This window comes from Aquarana catesbeiana, linkage group LG03, assembly GCF_042186555.1.
Source record: "Aquarana catesbeiana isolate 2022-GZ linkage group LG03, ASM4218655v1, whole genome shotgun sequence".
NCBI lineage: Eukaryota > Metazoa > Chordata > Amphibia > Anura > Ranidae > Aquarana > Aquarana catesbeiana.
The window spans coordinates 570,904,367-570,928,089 of NC_133326.1; the positions used below are offsets into that span (position 1 = coordinate 570,904,367).

The 23,723-nt window shown below is 40.8% G+C and overlaps 1 protein-coding gene across 3 annotated transcripts in view; it reads right to left on the reverse strand.

Moving 5' to 3' along the window:
- Window positions 1-23,723, reverse strand: part of TTC38 (tetratricopeptide repeat domain 38) — a 39,048-nt gene that overhangs the window by 3,456 nt on the left and 11,869 nt on the right. For all 3 annotated transcript variants that reach the window (XM_073621903.1, XM_073621900.1, XM_073621901.1), the window contains 10 exons: window positions 21,818-21,899; window positions 20,670-20,841; window positions 19,766-19,939; window positions 15,499-15,574; window positions 13,815-13,934; window positions 9,709-9,768; window positions 8,492-8,530; window positions 5,456-5,537; window positions 2,670-2,835; window positions 1,106-1,265 (listed from right to left, as the gene is read on the reverse strand). In XM_073621903.1, the coding sequence (XP_073478004.1) occupies window positions 1,106-1,265; window positions 2,670-2,835; window positions 5,456-5,537; window positions 8,492-8,530; window positions 9,709-9,768; window positions 13,815-13,934; window positions 15,499-15,574; window positions 19,766-19,939; window positions 20,670-20,841; window positions 21,818-21,899 (1,131 nt within the window). The remainder of the gene's footprint in view (window positions 1-1,105; window positions 1,266-2,669; window positions 2,836-5,455; window positions 5,538-8,491; window positions 8,531-9,708; window positions 9,769-13,814; window positions 13,935-15,498; window positions 15,575-19,765; window positions 19,940-20,669; window positions 20,842-21,817; window positions 21,900-23,723) is intronic.

Here is a 23,723-nt window from a genome sequence, read left to right on the forward strand (position 1 = left end):
TATGCTTCTGGTCAATGCCATGTTGAAAGATGAAGTTCTTCTTCATGTTCAGCTTTCTAGCGGAAACTTGGAGGTTTTGTGCCAAATATTGACTAGTATTTGGAACTGTTCATAATTCTCTCTACCTTGACTAAGGCCCCTGTTCCAGTTGAAGAAAAACAGCCCCAAAGCATGATGCTGCCACAACCATGCTTCACTGTGGGTATGTTGTTCTTTTGGTGATGTGCAGTGTTGTTTTTGCACCAAACATATCTTTTGGAATTATGGCCAAAAAGTTCAACCTTGGTTTCATCAGACCAAAACACATTTTCACACATGTTTTTGGGAGACTTCAGATGTGTTTTTGCAAAATGTAGCCGGGCCTGGAAGTTTTTCTTCGTAAGAAAAGTATTCTGTCTTGCCACTCTACCCCATAGCCCAGACATACGAAGAATACGGGAGATTGTTGTCACATGTACCACACAGCCAGTACTTGCCAGATATTCCTGCAGCTCCTTTAATGTTGCTGTAGGCTCTTGGCAGCCTCCCTGACCAGATTTCTTCTCGTCTTCATCAATTTTGGAAGTACAGCCAGTTCTTGGTAATATCACTGTTGTGCCATATTTTCTACATTTGATGATGACTGCCTTCACTGTGTTTCATGGTATATCTAATGCCTTGGAAATTCTTTTGTACCCTTCTCCTGACTGATATCTTTTAACTATGAGATCCCTCTGATGCTTTGGAATCTATCTGCGGACCATGGCTTTTGCTGTAGGATGCGACTAAGAAAATATCAGGAAAGACCTACTAGAACAGCTGAACTTTGTTTAGGGTTAATCAGAGGCACTTTAAATGATGGCAGATGTGTACTGATTCCTGTTTAACATGAGTTTGATTATGATTGCTTAATTCTGAACACTACATCCCCAGTTATAAGAGGGGAGTACTGAAATTATTTATCTTTGTCTCTTTTTTTTTACATCATAGACTTTATATCCGCTGTGTGTGGGGCCTATAAAATGTTGGATAGAAGGTAGACTTGCGATGATGCATGTGCCAGTTTATTATGTACATTGATAATAAGAATTTAAAAAGTGAAAAAAAAAAAAAAAAAATCGCTTACCTGAGCATTGCTGCCCCCTATTTCTAAAACCTGGTAGCGAATCGGGTACATAAGCTCTATCACCTTGTCGTAATTGCCAGTGTCAAATTCCACAAGTGCCTGACACAGGGGCAGGCCGAGATGACCGATAAGAGCATGCTGACAGCTTTCACCTGGTGATCTAAAAAACACCACACAATGTTGTATGTCAATCTGATGATAGCAGATATGTGACAAAGGCTCAGTGTTGACGCGCTTTTATTTACGGTATGTCAGATCCACATGTCTCTCCCTATAAATGTCAATGGGAATGCAAAGCAGCTCGACCAAGCAGGTTGACATAACTTAGAAGCAGGTCAGAAGCAGGTCAGAAGTAGGTCAAATGCACATGTCAATGAACTGTGCATGATGTCAGAAGCATCATAAACTGATCTCAAATGCAAAGCAATGCACCTGAAAGAAAGAATTTGCCCATCAACTCAGGCCAATAAAAGTCACGGTGCTCTGGTGGCCTTCACATATACAAAAATCATTGTCAGTCCTCTTTTTTTATTGTTTGTAAACCTGAGAAGATCAGTACAAGCTCAAACAGCAAACAAGAGAGGCATGTTGTATTTTGGGGTGGGGTGAACTAATTACAAGCATGAATGAATACAAAGCTTCCTCTGATTGGCTGAGTCAGAGATTGGGACATCATCTGCCCGCCTCAGCCAACTAGAGGAATTGTTTTATTCATTCATAGAATATAAGGTTCCCTGTGAATAACTGAGCAGTGCTCTGTCTGACTCTATTTTGTTCCTGGAGCAGGATAGGAAATTCCCATCCCACTGCTGGAACACAGCGTATATTATATGCAGCTGAGACTATATACAGGTTATACAGCGCTCCCAGTTACTTCATCTGTTAGCGTTGCTTGGTCAAAATGACTAATCGCTAAAAGCTGGAAATCAGCTTTAAAGCAGAAGAAAAGTTTAACTATATCTATCTATCTATCTAATGCCATGCAGCCATCACTGGAGTGCATATAGACAAAGTTTCTACAAAGAGGCTGCAGAAGATCAGCATCACTAAGATGCAACATAGGATAAAATGAAGGTAAAAAACAAGTACTTGTAATATTTTTAACAATGTCTTATAATGGTTTCCAATACATAGTCCTTCAGTGGCCTACCTACCACAGCCATCACAAGGGGAACATTTTTAAAAAGACAGTTGTAGGGCCACTAAAAAAAAAAATAAAATTCAGGAGAGCCTGCCAAAATCCATTGACTGGATTTCCGGTTGCAAGCTTCACACATGTTGTGAATGGGCAGTAATAAGCAGGATGCGGTGTGAACTTATCTAGTGAGCTCTCCATTTTAATTCATGTTACATTCGTTTGAATGCAACAAAAGATTCAACTGGGAGAATGTGGGGAAAATGTTCCTTATTTTTAGTATTCTTTATTTTTCTATGTGCAGTTTTGTAACATTGATCAAATATATGCGATGTATAGCTCATGGTACTGTTGCACCTCTTAAGCACTTTTGGTCTTTAGTATATGCACCTAAGTGTAGTAAATAATTTTTCTGTTTTTGTAACATACTTAGAAAGTTCTGACAATGTTTCCAGAAACTGCGTTGTCATCCCAACATCCTTTGCGCCCAATGATGACATCAGGAAGTGAAGATCATTGAAGATCAGCAAGTGATCGTTGGTATGCTTCTTCGTAATTTGGACAAGTTTGTTCCATCTGTCTCCCACATCCACACCTGGACACATCAAACATGAAAAAAAGAGAAAATATTTTATATTTCTGTCTGCTCAGGATGCTGCATCGTACTTCATTTTTGCAAATCTGAATACAGTTTGTTTCCCTATATATACACATGCTCCACCTCCCCTGGAAAGGGGGAGGGGAAGAAACCCTTCACACTGTCACATGGTAGGGGGGGTCGGTGTCCCATTTGCACCACGTTATCCAAATACAGGTGTAACATGAAACGTGGTGCAAAAGGTTTTAAAGCTGGATTATACGCAGATAAAAAAAAAAACAACAAGCAGCTCTCTGTTAATTAATGCTTTGTTAGAGCTGAAATGGAGCTGAAGTTTTATCACATATTTATATACAGTGGTTCATTTATTACCTTTAACAAATATCTGCATGCTATTAAATCCTCAATTGAATGCAGCATAACAAATGGGTCATTATATTATTTACTTATTTGATTACAAGTACTTACACTATATAGCATTGTCAATTTACACACTGCTTTACATATATATTGCAGTCCCTGCCCTCAAGGAGCTTATCATTCTCCTGGATATTCAGTTCATAAGATTGTTGACTAATGTGCCTGCTTTTCCCCAGTCACCGATCGTGTAACATCCCCACTGTAGTTCCTTTAAAAGTAAGCAGCAATGTAATTGCATTGCAAACCGCTGTAGTGGGAGGACCCTGCGAGTCCAGTCTGAGCCACCCACTCACTCACTGGCATCTACTGTCTCCCTCATTCACCCCATTGCTACTAAAATTCTAAGGCATTGCGGAAATTGTAGTTTGTTACACTCTGACAAGTGACATTGGAGCTTTACTAGTACCACTGCCAGGTACTTGGGCAATAGCCATGTTTTTTTTTTTAATAAAAGTAATGTCACAGAGATTATGAACGTACATTTTCCAGTAATTAGACCAGTTAAAAAACATGCACATTTTAATAACTAGTCCAGAGTACAGCATTAAAAAGTGTATTTTTATTGCATGCAGTGTATATATCTAAATTTAACGAGGTACCAGCCTCCGAGAACTCCTGTACAACAGAGCTCAGACTGGGGAGAGGCAGGACTGAGAGCCAATCGGGTGTGCAGCATGCATGATGGCAATGAGCATGCTGACATGAGGAGAGATCAGAGTGATGACTACATTAGTCTGTTGCTCTGTCTAGTCAGAAGACTAGGGATATTGAGGACAATGCTGTATACCCCAACTGTACTGTAAGTTGTGTCAAATGCCTGGTTGTGCTGTGCAGCAGGTTGTGTAAATCTCAGAGTTGGATGGACAAAAATACAAATAATTTTGTAACTAAAATGTCTACCTTATATACAGCGAGTAAAATAAGTATTGAACACGTCACCATTTTTCTAAAGATGCTATTGACATGAAATTTTCACCACATGTCGGTAACAATCCATGCAATCCACACATACAAAGAAACTAAAACAAATGCATTCAGAAATTAGGTTATGGCGGAGGTCTTGAGAGAGCCCTTTTCTTTTATCCATCATGAGATGTTTCTTTTGTGACACCTTGGTAATGAGACACCTTTTTATAGGCCATCAGTTGAGACTGAACCAGCTGATATTATTTGCACTGACAAGGGGCAGGATTGTGTTCTGATGATAGATTTCAGCTGGTGTCTTGGCCTTCCATGTCTTTTTGCACCTCCCTTTCTTCAGGTGTTCAATACTTTTTCCCTGTGTCATTTCATTATATTACACATAAACTTAATTTCTGAACTTACTAGTTTTGGTTTCTTTATATGTATGGTTTGCATGGGTTGTTCCTAACATGTGGTGAAAATTTCATGTCAATAGCACCTTTAGAAATATATTTACCTAGACAAAAACCGTGACGTGTTCAATACTTATTTTACCCACTGTATATTTCGCCCTAATTTTCACAACATATCTGCAATCTACATTGAATGTAAATTGTGATAAAAAGGCAAAGAAGGCTTTGTAATGGAACATCTTGAGACGACGTGGCATGTACAGAGGACTATCAGTGCAAACAGTATACACTAAAACATACGATGCATTTAATGGGGTCCAATCTGGTTTATTAACTTGTTTAAGTAACAAATGCACACACATATACACACACACACACATACACACACAAAAAAAATATTGGCAATGCAAAAAATTGTTTTGGAATTTGAAGCAAACAGACTCGGTGGGAGAAGAGAAATCATAGTGTACCAGAAGGATCAATGGAAAGTGAAGGTAATGGAAGTACCAAAAAAAGCATATAAATCATTCTGGATAAAAGTACGCCACTAATTCAGAATGGCAGCAATGATAGGATGATCTAACCAGGACTACCAAATCCTGGAGAATGTTTCCCTTGGTGTATTCGCACTGTATAAATGTAAAGAGGGATTAAAGTGGACCTTAACATTAAAAGCTGAAGACTTGCTATGTTATATGGAACATCTAGAAATGGTAATTGTGCCTTAGCACTTATCTGAAAATTCTAATTCTTCTGACATGTCTTTTAGGGAGGCTGGCTGTACAATTACTAAATATGCAGAAAAAGCAAGATTGCATAACAGTCTTCTGGTGTCTTTAACGTACGGCTAGATATGGACAGACAAACGTACAGAATCATACCTTCCATCTGAAGTCTATACAGCAGTGATGAATTATCAACAATATCTAGCATGCTTCCACTTGAGATACAGGAGGGGGCGATCTGTGGAGAAGGACATCAGTCATACTATGGCTCTATTCATACCTTTCTGTTCTTCTTAAACCTCTTGCCGACCAGCCGCTGCGTGCAGCAGGTTGGCTTGGCTGGGCAAATCGACGTTACCTTGCGTCACTTCCCATTGTGGCCACTAGGGGGCACGCACCGCCGGAGGCGCGCGCCCCCCGGGCACCCACGATTGCTCGTGGCAGAATGAGAACTGGGATCTGTGTGTGTAAACCTGGTTCTTTCAGAGAAGAAGAGACTGATTGTGTGTTCATACAAAGTATGAACAACGATCTGTCATCTCCCCTAGTAAGTCCCATCTCTCCTTCAGTTAGAACACACCTAGGAAACACGGTTAACCCCTTGATCGCCCCCTAGTGTTAACCCCTCCCCTACCAGTGACATTTTTACAGTAATCAGTGCATTTTTATAGTACAGATCGCTGTACAATTGTCAATGGTTCCAAAAATGTGTCCAATTTGTCTGCCGCAATATCGCAGTCCCGATAAAAATCGCAGATCACCGTCATTACTAGTAAAAAAAAAAAAATAAAGAATAAAAATGCCATAAATCTATCTCCTATTTTTGAAGACGCTATAACTTTTGCGCAAACCAATCAATATACGCTTATTGTGATTTTTTTTTTTTAACCAAAAATTTGTAGAAGAATACATATCAGCCTAAACTGAGGAAAATATTAGTTTTTTTTTTTTTTTTTTTAAATAAGGGGTATTTATTATAGCAAAAAGTAAAAGATATTGTGTTTTTTTTCAAAATTGTCGCTCTTCTTTTGTTTAAGGCGCAAAAAATAAAAACCGCAGAGGTGATCAAATACCACCAAAAGAAAGCTCTATTTGTGGGAAGAAAAGGACGTAAATTTTGTTTGGGTACAGCGTTGCGCGACTGGGCAATTGTCAGTTAAAGCGACGCAGTGCCGAATCGCAAAAAAATGGCCTGGTCATTGAGCAGCCAAAACTTCTGGGGCTGAAGTGGTTAAAGGCCCACTATAGTGAAAAATTATTGTATTCTGGTAAGTGTATATGAACAATAACTAATGTGAGTATTACACATATGAATATTAATTCCTTTTGTATTTCACATGCTTTTAATTACCGTATTTATCGGCGTATAACACGCACCCCAAGTTTAGGAGGGAAGTTTAAGGAAGAAAACCTTACATTTAAATGTCCATCTGCAGCCTTGTCAGTGCAGCCTTGCCCCAGTGTCCAGTGCAGCCTTGTCAATGCAGCCTTGTCAGTGCAGGCTTGCCCCAGTGTCCAGTGCAGCCTTGTCAGTGCAGCTTTGCCCCAGTGCAGCTTTGCCCCAGTGCAGCCTTGTCAGTGCAGCCTTGCCCCAGTGCAGCCTTGCCCCCAGTGCAGCCTTGCCCCCAGTGCAGCCTTGCCCCCAGTGCAGCCTTGCCCCCAGTGCACATTACATGATCGCCGCCGACATACACAAGTTTAGTGTGTAGTTTTAAATATGGTGCCGCGGAGTTCGGAGGGACTCGGCGGAGCTGAACGAGCGCCGCCGAGAACACAGTGACTGGGCGGAGCCGAGATACACATAGCCGAGGGTTCTCGGCTCTTCTCGGCGCCGTTCACAGTCACGCCCAGTCCCTATGATGGACATAACACAGGTCCAATGGCGGGACTGGGCGTGACTGTGAACGGCGCAGAGAAGAGCCGAGAACCCTCGGCTATGTGTATCTCGGCTCCGCCCAGTCACTGTGTTCTCGGCGGCGCTCGTTCAGCCACGCCGAGTCCCTCCGAACTCCGCGGCGCCATATTTAAAGATACACGCTATGTGAATGTCGGCGGCGATCGCTCCGATAGATCACAAAATAGCGGGGAAGGATTTTCCCCTGATTTTAAGGGGAAAAAAGTGCGTGTTATACGCCGATAAATACAGTATATTTTTCTCCACATTTTAATGCATATCCAACTGTCCTGCAAAAATGACAATTACAGGGGTTGGGACAAACCAACGCTGGCAGGGTGCTTACAACTGTCACCTTTTATTCATACAAATTTAAACCTTTTCTCCAAAAGAAAGAAAAGCAGCTTCTATACCTACTTAAAATTGTTGGCTGGAGTTGGGCTTTCATTTTCTGCATACCTAAAGTCCATTTAAAAACGACATGTCCATATAAGACTATACTGTCCACAGGGTGATAACGCTGCTATGCAATTTCACTACAGAAACCGTTAATATGTGGAAAAGCAAAATCACAGGGAAAACTAAAAAAAATGAAAACTGCTGTATTAATGCAGTAGGAAAATTTTGACATATATCTTAGAAGCAGCTACCAAGGGAAACCAGCTTTCAAATTTCACACTGAGGATGCACCCTTCTGCTCCTGGATCTTCACTGGTTAAAGTGGTAGTAAACTCTTTTCGCCTATTTTTACCTACAGGCAAGTTTATAATAAAACTTACCTGTAGGTAAAATGAATATCTCCTAAAAGTGCACCGATTAGGAAATATTCCAGTGAGCAGCAGCCGGTGACGTCACCTGCGCATGTGCTCTGAAGAAATGGCATTCCCGTGCTGTTCCTTCAGAGCTCTGTGCTGCAAACCGTCACTCCTGTGCACATGCACAGGAGGGACGTCATCGCAGCTCAGCCATTAGCGGCCACAGCCCACAAACCCAGAAGGAAGACTGGGTGCAATGCATACTAGCACATTAGGATATTACCTTGTAGGGAGATTTTTTTTTCTTTTATTCCGAAACTTTACTACCGCTTCAGAGAAAAAAAAAAAAAAATAGGACTACGGTGCTTGCTGCTAAACAGAAATTTTACTACCAGGAAGAGGCACTGAAAATGAAGCATCTAACAGGAGGCTTGACACTTTTCACACGAAGTGTGCTTACTTCTAAGGACCATTTTGGATTTTGCTCGTAGTTAAAATTGAAGAAGGATGGACTTCCTCTCACTGTACATATCAGGTACTTACATGATTGTCAAACATAGTTAAGGCAGCCTCATATTCACCCTGGAAAAGAGATAATGCAGACTGCTATTAGATCACATTGTCCAAAGATAGATAAAAATGAGGTGCTGGATACAAGTTTTTGGGAGGGAAGTTAAATCATCACTGGGCACAATGGGTTGATTTACTAAAACTGGGGAGTGCAAACACTGGTGCAGCTCTGCAGAGAAACCAATCAGCTTCCAGGTTTTTTTGTAAAAAACTTAATTGAACAAGCTGAAGTTAGAAACTGATTGGCTACCATATACAGCGTCACCAGATTTTGCACTCTCCAATTTTAATAAATAAACCCCAATGGGTCTAGTTCAGCAACACTCCACAAAAAGGAGTTGAGATTCAATGTAAAGACAAACTAGTAAGAGCACAAAAGCAAATGTCCAAGATTCCAAAATCTTTTAAATATTCACAGCAAGGAAAAGTGCAAAAAAATAAATAAAAAAGCAGCACAATGCGTTTGGGGGTTAAACAAAATCCATCTTCTTGCGGGCTCTAATTTAAAACGATGGGACTCTAAGGATTGTATGGTACCCAGAGATATTTTTTGATGGTGTGCCAGCCACAGAACTCAAATCTGTATGGCATGAAAACACTCATGCTTTATATATTTTATATTAAGTCACATTGTGGACTTTACCCCAGTGTCATTTAATACCAATCAGAGGTGTATTATCTCTTGTTGATACCAAGTATTGTCATTATTTAACTCCCAACACAGCTGGTACAAATAGCGACATATGCAGCTTAATTTAAAGTCATAAATAAGAGAGCCAACAATCAGGTTCCTTGGATTTAATACACTGTTATGACAATGTAGTCAAGGTAGTCAACCTGGTAAATATAGTGGGCCTCAAGTGCAGCCCTTGACACATCCGTAGACTGCACAATACAACCATGTCCAGAGGGCAGCACAATACAAAACATGTTTTATTGCAACACCCATGTGCCAATCATTATCAATGCACTGTAGAGTAGTTGCCAATGCAAGTGAACCACAACCCACATACTGTGAGTGTTCTGTGTTGTGTCAGTAAAAAAGTTTTGTGTCAATTTATTGGTCCTTTGAGGTGTGTCGGTAGCCCATTCAAGTTGAATGGATTGCCTTAACACATTGTACGTTAATGCGCATCATGTCGTGTCTAAATGAACTGTCCAAGTTTGCCAAGTCATACAAGGGACCTTACCTTCTCGATGAAATACAAAGTCCAGTGCCAGTAATTATGGCAGCCAAGCATATCAGCATCCTGCAAGGAAAAAACAATCTCTAAGTTCTTGAAATATACTTATAATGTCATATATCAAGGAAAATCACAGCCTGTTTTTAAAATTCAGCTTAAGGCCACTTTCACACTGAGGCGCTTTGCAGGTGTTTTTGCGCTAAAAATAGCGCCTGTAAACTGCCTCTTCTGCAGCCCCAGTGTGTAATCCCGAGTGCTTTCACACTGAGGTGGTGCGCTTGCAAGACAGGAAAAAAACGTCCAGCAAGCAGCATCTTTAGGGCAGTGCGGGAGCAGCGCATACACCACTTCTCCACCGCCCCTGCCCATTGAAATGAATGGGTGGCGCTTTCAAAGCGCCTTAAAAGCAGTGCTAAGCGGGCACTTTTAACGCCTTCTCGGCAGTTAAAAGCACCCCACTAGCAGTGCCAAAGCGCCGCTATAACAGCGGTAAAAACACTGCATTACTGCTAACGGACCGCCGCTTCAGTGTGAAAGTGGCCTTATTCAACACTTTCCAGTATGTGATTTTCTGCTTTTGCTACATGTTGTATATTATCCCATGACAGCAGACAGCTTGGACTTTACTACAGGACATACAGTTACAGTATCTCACAAAAGTGAGTACACCCCTCACATTTTTGTAAATATTTTATTATATCTTTTCATGTGACAACACTGAAGAAATTACACTTTGCTACAATGTAAAGTAGTGAGTGTACAGCTTGCATAACAGGTGTAAATTTGCTGTCCCCGCTACCTTTAGTTTTGCCTTCAGCAAGTGAAATGCATGCTCAATTAGGTTGAGCTCATTGCAGATTATTCCACTTCTTTTCCTTTAAAAGCTCCTGGGTTGCTTTTGCAGTGTGTTTTGGATCATTGTCCATCTGTATTGTGAAGCACTGTTCCAATCAACTTTGCTGCATTTGGCTAAATCTGGGCTGACAGTATTTCTCTAAACGCTGCAGACTTCATCCAGCTGCTTGTCACATCATCAACAAACACCAATGACCCAGTGCCACTGGAAGCCATGCATGCCCATGCCATCACACTGCCTACACCATGTTTTACAGATGACGTGCTTTGGATCATGAGCTGTTCCAAGCCATCTCCACACTTTTTTTTCCCCCATCATTCTGGTACAGATTAATCTTAGTTTTGTCCGTCCAAAGCATGCTTTTCCAGAACTGGTCTGTTTTTTTTTTTGGATGTTTTTTGGCAAAGTCTAATCTGGCTTTTCTATTCTTCAGGCTTATGAATGGTTCGCATCTTGTGGTGAATCTGTATTTGCTCTCGTGAAGTTTTCTCTTGATTATAGACTTTGACAATGATACGCCTACCTCCTGGAGAGTGTCCTTCACTTGTCTGGTTGTTATGAATGGCTTTTTCTTTACCATAGAGGGGATCCTGCGATCATCCACCACTGTTGTCTTCTGTTGATGTCCAGGTCTTTTTATGTTACTGAGCTCACCAGTGCTTTCTTCTTTCCTCAGAATGTACTAAACTGTTGATCTGGCCACTCCTAATGTTGCTGCTATCTCTGATAGATTTGTTTTGTTTTTGAAGCCTTACAATGGCCTGTTCACTTGCATGGACAGCTCCTTTGAACGCATTATGTAGGTTCACAGCAATAGATTCCAAATGCAAATACCACACTTGGAATCAACTCCAGACCTTTACCTGCTTAATCGATAAAGAAATAACGAAGGAGTAGCCCACACCTGGCCATGAAACAGCTTTTGATTCAATTGTCCAATTACTTTTGGTCCCTTGAAAAAGGGGGGGGGTGGCAATTCTTAAGAGCTGTAATTCCTAAACCTTTCCTCTGATTTGGATGTACACACCCTCAAAGTAAACATGAGAGTGTGCACTTTCCAGTCATATTCATTATATAGCTATAGCTTGAATATGTTTTGGTAAATAGCAAAAAAAATCTAAAATTGTGCCTGTGTCCAAATATATATGGCCCTAACTGTATAAGCCAGGGGGAGGAACACAGTGAGTGGCAAAGAAGAGCAAGTATTACCACACCCGGAAGTATCAAATACCTGCAGCAGCCGAAAAGTAGCGGCATTTATGGACATTGCCTGCCAAAAAAACCCAGTATAGATGCTTTTGTTTTACAGGCTGGGGTTAGTTTAGAATCAACCCTGCAGTGAAAGGGTTATTTTAATTCTTCCTTGGCCATTCTCAACTGCAACTTCACAATGACAAGATCTCCTTTCTGTTCTTGTCTCTGGCACAAGAATTAAAGTATAACTATTGCCAAAACTTTTTTTTTCATTTTGGATAGACTATGGGAGGGTTATAACCCTTGTAAATGTCCTTTTTTGCCATTGTGTCCTATTGGAGAGCTTTCCCTTCACTCCATGTCCCATAGCCATAACCAATGTGACGGAATCCCTGGCTGTCACCAGGGTCACCAGAGCTAAAGTCTCCGCTGGAAGATTTCATCTGGCTTTCTTTTCTGGTGACCACTCAAAATTTTGGGTTTTCTTGGTGATAATGGACACCAGGACAAACAGAGGGTAAATCTCCCTAATGGGTACATAGACAGCAATAAAAAACACGACAAGAGTTCTAATCTCTCTCTCTACTCTATCAAAATCTTTAAAAAAAAAAAAAAAAAAAAAAAGAGCTTTGCCTTTCAATATACTTTAGGGGGGAGATTCTGCCCTGAAGTATATTGAAAGGCAAAGCTCTTCTTAAAAAAAAAAAAAAAAAAAAAAAGGAAGAGGATCTCCCCAACAGGACACAGACAGAAAAAAAAATCCTGACACGGTTTTTAGTCCTTCCCTATTTTAAAACTAAAATAAAAAGCTTTGCCTGTAGACAAATTTTAGGCTACATTCATACTTCGCAATTTGGAATAGCGACCAGAATCGCGCGGTTCCAAATCACAAAGTGTGAATCAATTACAAAACACATGACGATCACTGCACAACGCATGTTTGGGTGCCATTATGAGATGAGAACAGGAGCATTCAGATCCTAGTCCGAACCCACCTGAGCTATCCCAGAAAGAAGCTGTCACTGCATAAAGCCAGACCTTAGCGGACGAGGCATTCCTCACCCTGCAGCTGCATGTATACTTGCCCCTTCCATACATGCAGCTGCGGGGCAGGGAACACCTCAGCTGCTTAGGATTGGCTTTGTGTAGCAGCAGCCTTCTGGCGGGATAGTTCCGTTAGGTTTCGGCTACGATCTCAGTTCAACCCTTATAAAGAGCATGAGAGCTGGTACCAGTCTAGTATATGGCCTGTCTGCTTGAAGCCTTTGAGCTCCAATGATACCATCCATCAGTTTTAATTACCACAGATCGGCCAGTTAGAACACTGCTAACTGGATCACAGGAGTGGGTTGAGCAACTGACAGTGTGGATTTGTATTTATTTTCCTATCTCTATAACACTAATAAGCGCAATTGTACAACCTGAACGTGCATGTTGGTGTAGATGGAGGAAGATGGTGGGAGAGTGGTCAGATACTGCCAAATACAGCCCTTCCCAGCTCAGTCTATCAATTATTCTCCTATAGATGACCATCCAGGTGCTTCTGCTTCTTCCTATTGACACTTTAAAACCCAAAATAAAAGTCTGCCACCTTATCTCATTACAATTCTGTACCCAAATATGACTTATAAGACTTGTAAAAGATTTTTACTTTGGAATGCCTAAAAATACCTGTTTCTCTCAGCACAAATGCTGCTTTCTAGAGTCACACTGCAGTGCTCTGTGCTGGCAGAGCTGAGTAACAACCACACCCCTCAGCACAAGTTTCTTTGTAAAGAAATTAAGAGGGAGGGGAGTGTTTGACCAGTTCTGTTGCAGAGCGCTAATTATTAAAAGCACTAGGTCCAATTCTGGTACTTATTGGACTGTACTACCAAATTACACAACTACTTTAACAGGAAAGTGGAGGTAAGACTATAAAAAAATGGAGATTATTTGTCTAAAGGTCTATCTAACTGCAAAGATATTTCTGTGACTTCAATTCAACTTCAATGGGCAACTTAACAACGTTGTCTTTTAAATATTATGTTTGGCAGGAGATGTGCTGGAGACAATTTCTTACCTTCCAGTTCTTCTCAGTTTTCTGCAAGAAAGCAAGGCCGTTTTCTATATCTGCCTTCATTTCATGGACGTGAGCAATGGTGTGGACAGACCAGGCATCCTTTGGTTCTATGGTCAATGCCTAGACATACACAAGACAAAACAGCACTAACTTGAAAATTAAAAGCAATGCATAAAACAGGAAACACTAGCAGATACACTGAAGAGAACAGTTTCCTGTAAAGAGAATTAGCTACAATAAAAAAAAAAAAAAAAAAAAGAAAGTGAAAAAATGTGCTTGTGTATACAGCCTGAAAAGTAATTGACTTAAAACAAGTATGCAGCACGTGGAGTCTGATCTACCCATTTGCATACTTGTATTGTGCCAGTGACTTATTTACCCTTTCAGTAAAATAAACCAAAGTGGGACTACAGACCTGCTGTGTTCTTGTGGCTCTGTGTTCATGCAGCAGTATGAGTGACTTACCTTCCCATCAACCTTTAGAATGTAAGCTCCATGAGCAGGGCCCTCCTATTCCTACTGTATTGAGCAAGCAGAGCCCTCCGATTCCTCCTATATTGAATTGTATTGTAATTGTACTGTCTACCCTCATGTTGTAAAGCACTACGCAAACTGTTGGCGCTAAATAAATCCTGTAGTTTATTAATAATAAAAAAAACTGTATTGTAATTGTACTATCCTCCTACTACATTGTAAAGAACTGTGCAAACTGCCGGTGCTATATAAATCCTGGATAATAACAATAATAATCTGCTGCTGGAACAAAATAGAATCAGCCTGAATGCTTCTTCCCCATTCAGGAGAAGTCTTGTATTTTAATCAATGAATAAAATGCTTCCTCTGATTGGCCAAGGTAGAGAGGTGGGCAGATAACATCGCTATTTCAACCTTGGCCAATCCGAGGTGTCCTTGTATTCATTGATAAAAAATACAAAAAATGGGGGAGAAGCATTCAGACTATTTTTTGCAGCAGTAGATGTGAAGTTGCCATATTGCTGCTGGAACACAACAATACGATTCAGTCACAATGCCACAACAGTAAGATCACCTGCATCATTCTGTAATGGAAATAATTAGTCCGAACCAACTTGGCTCAAACTGTTTAAAAGAAAACTGGAATCCAACTTTAATTTAAGAATACATTTGAAGTAAAAATTCAGGATATATATTTAGGAACTACTCCTAAAAATGCTCCCTCACCCTCCTAACACCTATACTAACACTAACTCGTAGAAGACAGATCTGTACTTACCTATTTTCAGGTCACTCCTGCCTGATCACATAAACTCCCCTGTACCAGCCAGTGCCAGCTGCAGGGACAAGGAGAGCAATTGACAACGGATGGAATGCCTAAGTGGTGATGTCACCCATAGGCTTACAATGGCCAATCCATTTTCAGAGCTCCCTTCTCTCCTGTGAAATCACTGCTGGCACTGGGGAGTCAATCGTGTGACCGGAATGGAGTGGCCTGAAAATAGATTCAGATTTTTCTTCCACAGGGTAGTTAGTATGGGTATTAAGAGGGGGGAGGGAGAAGTTTTAAGAGTATTTGGATATAACCCAGAATACTACTTTATTGCTGCATTAAAAATGACATGCCTGAAATAATTTATATCTATTACATCTGCCTTCTTTAAGTTCAGCTTAAAGTAAAAGTAACAGTAAAATCATTAAAAACCTTTACCTCACTGGCCACTTTAAAAGCTTGGTCATAAAAGTTTGTTTCAAGTAGTCCAAAAGAGTACATGCCTCTGATATAACTGGTTGAAAAAGAGAGAAGAATACATTTCAATTCACTTGACTACTTCTGTTAAAGGGTTAGTTCACCCTTAATGACATTTAAAATTACATTAATATGCAGTGTTTCATTCTGTAAAAGAATTATTACTTTTCAAGCTGCTTTTTCCATTGTCCTCCCTTCTCTGTTCTCTCTAGATGGATGGAAGTACCAATTGTTGAATGCATTGCTCCAGCAACTGCTAAGTTTGCACCCCCCCCCCCACTACTTAGCGTTCTGCAAGAGTAAAAGGGAGAGAACTACGCATGTGTGGATATAGAAAAAGCTGAATGTTGTAAGTTGCCAGGGCCAGAATACTACACTCAGTATGTTCTGCCATTTAGGCCATAAATGTTTTACACATCACAGCCTGTAAATTCACTGACAGTCTGCATAAAGTCTAAAGCACATTGAAGGTAGGCTAGAAATGCTAACCTATTGTTATATATACCTGTGTATGTATGTATGTATATATATATATATATATATATATATATCTATATCCACACACACAGTGGGGACGGTAAGTATTCAGACCCCCTTAAATTTTTCACTCTTTGTTATATTGCAGCCATTTGCTAAAATCATTTAAGTTCATTTTCTTTCCTTTTTTTGTTGACATTTTTGCAGATTTATTAAAAAAGAAAAACTGAAATATCACATGGTCCTTAGTATTCAGACCCTTTGCTCTGTATTTAGTAGAAGCACCCTTCTAATGATCTAATACAGCCATGAGTCTTTTTGGGAAAGATGTAAAAAGTTTTTCACACCTGGATTTGGGGATCCTCTGCCATTCCTCCTTGCAGATCCTCTCCAGTTCTGTCAGGTTGGATGGTAAACGTTGGTGGACAGTCATTTTTAGGTCTCTCCAGAGATGCTCAATTGGGTTTAAGTCAGGGCTCTGGCTGGGCCATTCAAGAACAGTCACGGAGAAGTTGTGAAGCCACTCCTTTGTTATTTTAGCTGTATGCTTAGGGTCATTGTCTTGTTGGAAGGTAAACCTTCAGCCCAGTCTGAGGTCCTGAGCACTCTGGAGAAAGTTTTCGTCCAGGATATTCCTGTACTTGGCCGCATTAATCTTTCCCTCGATTGCAACCAGTCGTCCTGTCCCTGCAGTTGAAAAACACAACCACAGCATGATGCTGCCACCACCATGCTTCACTGTTAGGACTGTATTGGACAGGTGATGAGCAGTGCCTGGTTTTCAGCACACATACCACTTAGAATTAAGGCCAAAAAGTTCTATCTTGGTCTCATCAGACCAGAGAATCTTATTTCTCACCATCTTGGAGTCCTTCAGGTGTTTTTTAGCAAACTTCATGCGGGCTTTCATGTGTCTTGCACTGAGAAGAGGCTTCCGTCGGGCCACTCTGCCATAAAGCCTTGACTGGTGGAGGGCTGCAGTGATGGTTAACTTTCTACAACTTTCTCCCATCTCTCGACTGCATCTCTGGAGCTCAGTCACAGTGATCTTTGGGTTCTTCTTTAACTCTCTCACCAAGGCTCTTCTCCCCCCGATAACTCAGTTTGGCCTGACGGACAGCTCTAAGGAGGGTTCTGGTCTTCCCAAATGTCTTCCATTTAAGGATTATGAAGGCCACTGTACTCTTAGGAACCTTAAGTGCAGCAGAATTTTTTTTTGTAACCTTGGCCAGATCTGTGCCTTGCCGCAATTCTGTCTCTGAGCTCTTCAGGCAGTTCCTTTGACCCCATGATTCTCATTTGCTCTGACATGCACTGTGAGCTGTAAGGTCTTATATAGACAGGTGTGTGGCTTTCCTAATCAAGTCCAAACAGTATAATCAAACACAGCTGGACTCAAATGAAAGTGTAGAACCATCTCAAGGATGATCAGAAGAAATGGACAGCACCTGAGTTAAATATACAGTCAGGTCCATAAATATTGGGACATCGACACAATTCTAATCTTTTTGGCTCTATACACCACCACAATGGATTTGAAATGAAACGAACAAAATGTGCTTTAACTGCAGACTTCCAGCTTTAATTTGAGGGTATTTACATCCAAATCAGGCGAACGGTGTAGGAATTACAACAGTTTGTATATGTGCCTTCCACTTTTTAAAGGGACCAAAAGTAATGGGACAGATTAACAATCATCCATCAAATTTTCACTTTTTAATACTTGGTTGCAAATCCTTTGCAGTCAATAACAGCCTGAAGTCTGGAACGCATAGACATCACCAGACGCTGGGTTTCATCCCATGTGATGCTCTGCCAGGCCTCTACTGCAACTGTCTTCAGTTCCTGCTTGTTCTTGAGAAATTTTTCCTTCAGTTTTGTCTTCAGCAAGTGAAATACATGCTCAATCAGATTCAGGTCAGGTGATTGACTTGGCCATTGCATAACATTCCACTTCTTTCCCTTAAAAAACTCTTTGGTTGCTTTCGCAGTATGCTTCGGGTCATTGTCCATCTACACTGTGAAGCGCCGTCCAATGAGTTCTGAAGCATTTTGCTGAATATGAGCAGATAGTATTGCCCGAAACACTTCAGAATTCCTCCTGCTGCTTTTGTCAGCAGTCACATCATCAATAAATACAAGAGAACCAGTTCCATTGGCAGCCATACATGCCCACGCCATGACACTACCACCACCATGCTTCACTGATGAGGTGGTATGCTTTGGATCATGAGCAGTTCCTTTCCTTCTCCATACTCTTCTCTTCCCATCACTCTGGTACAAGTTGATCTTGGTCTCATCTGTCCATAGGATGTTCTTCAGAACTGTGAAGGCTTTAGATGTTGTTTGGCAAACTCTTATCTGGCCTTCCTGTTTTTGAGGCTCACCTATGGTTTACATCTTGTGGTGAACCCTCTGTATTCACTCATGAAGTCTTCTCTTGATTGTTGACTTTGACACACATACACCTACCTCCTGGAGAGTGTTCTTGATCTGGCCAACTGTTGTGAAGGGTGTTTTCTTCAACCAGGGAAAGAATTCTTCTGTCATCCACCACAGTTGTTTTCCGTCGTCTTCCGGGTCTTTTGGTGTTGCTGAGCTCACCGGTGCATTCTTTCTTTTTAAGGATGTTCCAAACAGTTGATTTGGCCACTCCTACTGTTTTTGCTATCTCTCTGATGGGTTTGTTTTATTTTTTCAGCCTAATGATGGCTTGCTTCACTGATAGTGACAGCTCTTTGCATCTCATATTGAGAGTTGACAGCAAAAGAGTGCAAATGCAAATAGCACACTTGAAATTAACTCTGGACCTTTTATCTGCTCCTTGTAAATGGGATAATGAGAGAATAACACACACCTGGCCATGGAACAGCTGAACAGCCAATTGTCCCATTACTTTTGGTCCCTTAAAAAGTGGGAGGCACATATACAAACTGTTGTAATTCCTACACCGTTCACCCGATTTGGATGTAAATACCCTCAAATTAAAGCTGAAAGTCTGCAGTTAATTTTGTTTCATTTTGAATCCATTGTGGTGGTGTATAGAGCCAACAAGAATAGAATTGTGTTGATGTCCCAATATTTATGGACCTGACTGTATGAGTGTCACAGCAAAGGGTCTGAATACTTAGGACCATGTGATATTTCAGTTTTTCTTTTTTAATAAATCTGCAGAAAATGTCAACAATATTGTGTTTTTCTGTCAATGTGGGGTGCTGTGTGTACATTAATGAGGAAAAAAATGAACTTAAATGATTTTAGTAAATGGCTGCAATATAACAAAGAGTGAAAAATGTAAGGGGGTCTGAATACTTTTTGTCCCCACTGTATATTTATATATATATATATATATATATATATATATATATATTATATATATATATATATATACACATATACACACACATATAATATATACATACACAAACACATATAATATATACACACATATATACACAGTATGTGGAAGACTGAGAAGGGTGGAGATAGTCAGAGTTCTATAGTGCAGTAAGCAGAAGAGAACTCAGACAGGGCTGACAACACTACTTGGGATTTCACTGCAGAAGAGGCACTGTGTCATTAGCTCAAGCAGGAAGCTAGGAACACACTAGACCTCTTGCAGATCAACAGTAATTTTTATTTATGTACTGTGTTTTTAAAAGAAGGAAATATGCATGCATTGCAGAGATCTACGGAATATGTTTTTTTTTTTCTTCATTATTTTTCTCCGACTTACAGTATATGTACTCACCTACTTAGAGGGGTTTTTGGAGTCCAGTGCGGAAGAACCCGGGCAATAGAATCTCTAATTTGCATCTGTTGCCCAAGGTAAAAGTATGTGTCATGGGCAAATTTCAGTGCCAGCAGATCCAGGGGATGGTTCTGCAGGATCTCTTCCCAAAATGTAGCAGCTTTCACAAGGTTTCTATGGGGGGAAAAAAAATTAAGACTTCTTTAATTTTAATCAATTACAAAAAATTTAAGATACTGAAACCAACTAGCCCGTTAGCCTAAAAAAAATGAATGCACCCACATCTTTCGTTTTTGTTCTTGGGTTTAGGTCAGAGTTCAGCAACCATTTCCCTATTAAGTGTCAAGCCCCAATTCCTGCATGTTCAGATCTCAAATCAGCCCCCATTCCTGCATCCCCAGACCTACGATCAACCACAATTCATGCACCTTTACACCTCAGATCAGCCCCATTTCCTACACCATGTAATACACTTTATACATGCTGCAGGTGGCGTTTCCACTAGGAGAAGGAAGAGGATAGGCAGGCAGACAGGCTTCCAAACATAATATAATCTGCCGTCACAGGTGGCCTATGACTGGAAGGAGGGCCAGCAAGTGGGTGAGCTGCTTCTGCAGAGGGGCAGGTCATGTTTTGTAACCGAGAGCCAATTGAGTAGTCAATTACAGCCTATGACAACAGTGTTCTATTTGTAGGGAGCAGGGGCCCACTGAAAGATCCTCGGGTCCTCCAATGGGCCAGTCTGAGCCTGCATGTGTCACATGGCTGTCTTCCAGATGCCACTGAAAATGACATGAGGTGCCCACCATGGTAGAGGTACCTTAGTTAGCCCATAGTATAGATACACTTTAGTGTTACTAATGGCAGCAACTACACAGCTGCAAAAGGAAAGCTCACTACATACCCTTTAGCGAAGGTTTCAACTGCGGCTACATGTGACTGTTCTCTTTCTGTCAAGGATTGTGCCTTGGCCAGATCTGACATGGTCTTCAGATCATTTTGCAGCTCTTTATCTAATAGAGGTGGACGCCCTGTGCCGATTAGTTCCAAACCATTGGAAAGCACATATCCCATCACTAGAAAACAGGAGATAGACATGAGAATGGTCAGGTATATAAAATCTAAATAGAATCTGCAACACGTATGCAATAGATTACTGCATACCCTTTGGGTATAGAGTACTAATGAAGCTGAATTCCAGCCTTTCCATCAATCTTGCCAGTTGTACAGGCTCCTCTGAAATTGCTTACTTTGATTTCACTGCACACAGTGAGATAGCATCACACCCTGTTACAAGAAGACCAACCAGTAGTAAAAGGCAAAAGTGAAACAGCTTCAAACAGTCAAGCCCTGTTCATCAATCCAATTGACCCAGACTTTATCAAATTTCTACTAGCGTATGTGAGTTTGTAGAAAGTAAAGACCCCATTGATCGTCATTATCCAACCACGTTCCATTTCAGCAGAATTTCTCTTCTTGCGTAGTAGTCGAAAATACAGAGTTTCATATATTTAGTAGTATCAAGCGTGTCAACAATACCTAGTAAAAAAGTATCATGATCAATCGGCAGTGCCTGGTCACCCACTACATTGAATGGCATCCACAACCTCCATCCAGTATTTCTGCAGTCTGGGGCATGACCAAACAGCATGAAAGAAGGTGCCCATGTCAGTGCCCCATCTTGGGCAGACACTAGAGAGGTGGGAGTAAATAGTTGATAGTTTTGGGGGTGTAATAAACACAATGGACAGTTAGATAAACTTATCCCTGGCCGAGATCATGTTGAATCCCATGGCATTACATGCGGCAGTACCTTAATCCCATGTCTAGAATACAGGTGGGGGTCCAGCATGGTGTATAGGCTGGCCGTTATTTAACCTTGTAGACTGAGGACCTCTATTGGTGGAAAGGATTAATGCTTTATATTATAGGGTGAAGACTGCAGAATAAGTGTTTTTTATTTTATCTTCTAATAGACGATGAATTTTTTATTTTTTATTTTTTTACTGGGGTTTTGCTTTAATAAATATTGCTGTTTCCAAATGCACTTACCAAAACTAGGATCTGCAGCTTGCATATTGGATAGACATCCTTCAATTCCTCCAAAGGTTGCGTCATTTGTCCAAGTGACATACTGGAAGATGAAAATACGTTAACTCACAGATACGTTTTCACTTCAAGGTTTAAGAGTAACCCATTTATGCATATAAAGATCCATAATAATGCAAGCTGTGAAACCAGGAGCTCGAGTATTCTTGTGCTCTTAGGGCCTTTATAGATACAGTGCCTACCAACACACTTAGTGCTGCCATTTAAAAACTACTAAAACAGCTCACATTTGAAGAACTACAATTAAATTGGAATTAAACACAGCTTTACAACCTCCCCATCAGAAAGTTTATAGTACATACTTGATATACACCCATAGCACTTATTGGTGACATCCAGGCCAGGTAGAGCACTTTGGCATGATGACATAGGTGCTCGCAGCTCCCCCATGTGCATTACCAGTGCAACAGTGAATTAAAAGTGAGGCCTAGTACTGCATATTGAAGGAAGGCATGTAGGAGGTAGATCCTGGGATAGATCCAGGTTGGTTTCGGCTTTGGCAAGAGAGGGTGGTGTGGCCTAAAACACTGTGCATTGTATGAATATTAGTCATGATGTATTCAACATATGGACAAGATTTGGTCAACTTTTGCTATGGGGTTTTAAGTTTTTGCTGGTGAACAGATGAGTTTAGCTCCACATTTGTGGTTTTTCTTTAAATCAGGCAAAGTGTATTAAAGTTTGAGTTGTCCAGACCAAATTAAGTCATTGAATGTACTATTATGACAGTTAATTACAGCCTGTAGAAGAGATTGTAGAATAGGGTACAATATAGAGTCAGGAATAAAAATTGTACTTCATTCAAAAGAAGCAAGAATACATAAAAGTACACCTACTTTTCAAATATGTGGCCAACACAACAAACAAGTTATATGAGATTATCCATCGGGTCCAGATGTGATAAACCAGGTGTTGGTAACCAGCTATCTCACACTTTCTAAAATTTTGCAGGGTGCCCTCTGTGTTGGAAAATATGTGTATGACCCATATTTATGTAATCCTGGCCAATCCCTGGGAAAAGGTGTCTAGATGGTGACTGATGGGAGTCAGAGACAGAGCAACCTGCTCTTTTTCCTGAAGAGGAGATCACAGACTAGGGGGGCTGTTAGCCCCCTACGCCATTCTGCCATGTGCCTGCAGGTTGTCAAGTCTTCAGCTGGGCAACCTGGAGGCTTACTTTGTTGAGAGTTCTGTTCTGAGGATCTAGCCTGGTACCACGGGGTGAAAGTGTCCAAAAGATATTGGAAGGAGGAAACCAATTTTCCAAGGACATTAGTGAGTACAGACTGGTGAGAGAGATCCTAGAGACTGTGTACTATTGCCATCCTTGTGCTAGAGTAAGTGAGTTTAAAGGGGTCATTGAGTCTGGTGTCCTAATGTGCCCAGTCTATAATGCTTAGCGAAGGACTTTGCTTGGACTGTCTGGAAGGACTTTGCTGGGACGGAGAGGAAGATTAGTCTCCTCCAATTGCTACTACAAAGCTCAGTTTGTTTTCTTATGCAAGGACCTAGCACATAGCTCTGCAAGAAAGTCCAGTGTCCTCAAATCGTTACTAAGGGTTACTACTGGGAGTATCCCGCTAATACCCACTACCTATCCAAGTTCTTATTAAAGTATTAAAAAAAGCATACCCCTAGGCTGGTTAATGAGCCTGAATAGTGATCGGAACTGTGTACTTGGCTGCGAGAAACAACTGGGAAAAGGAACTTAGCAGCTCCTACGGGGGTAGTGCTACACTAGTTTGAAACAATGCCCTAATAATAGCTGCTTTGGGGGTGTCTGACAGCTGGTATCCATCTAAAATTCCTAGCAGGCACAGTATAGGGTCAAGTGTAAGATCATTTTGAA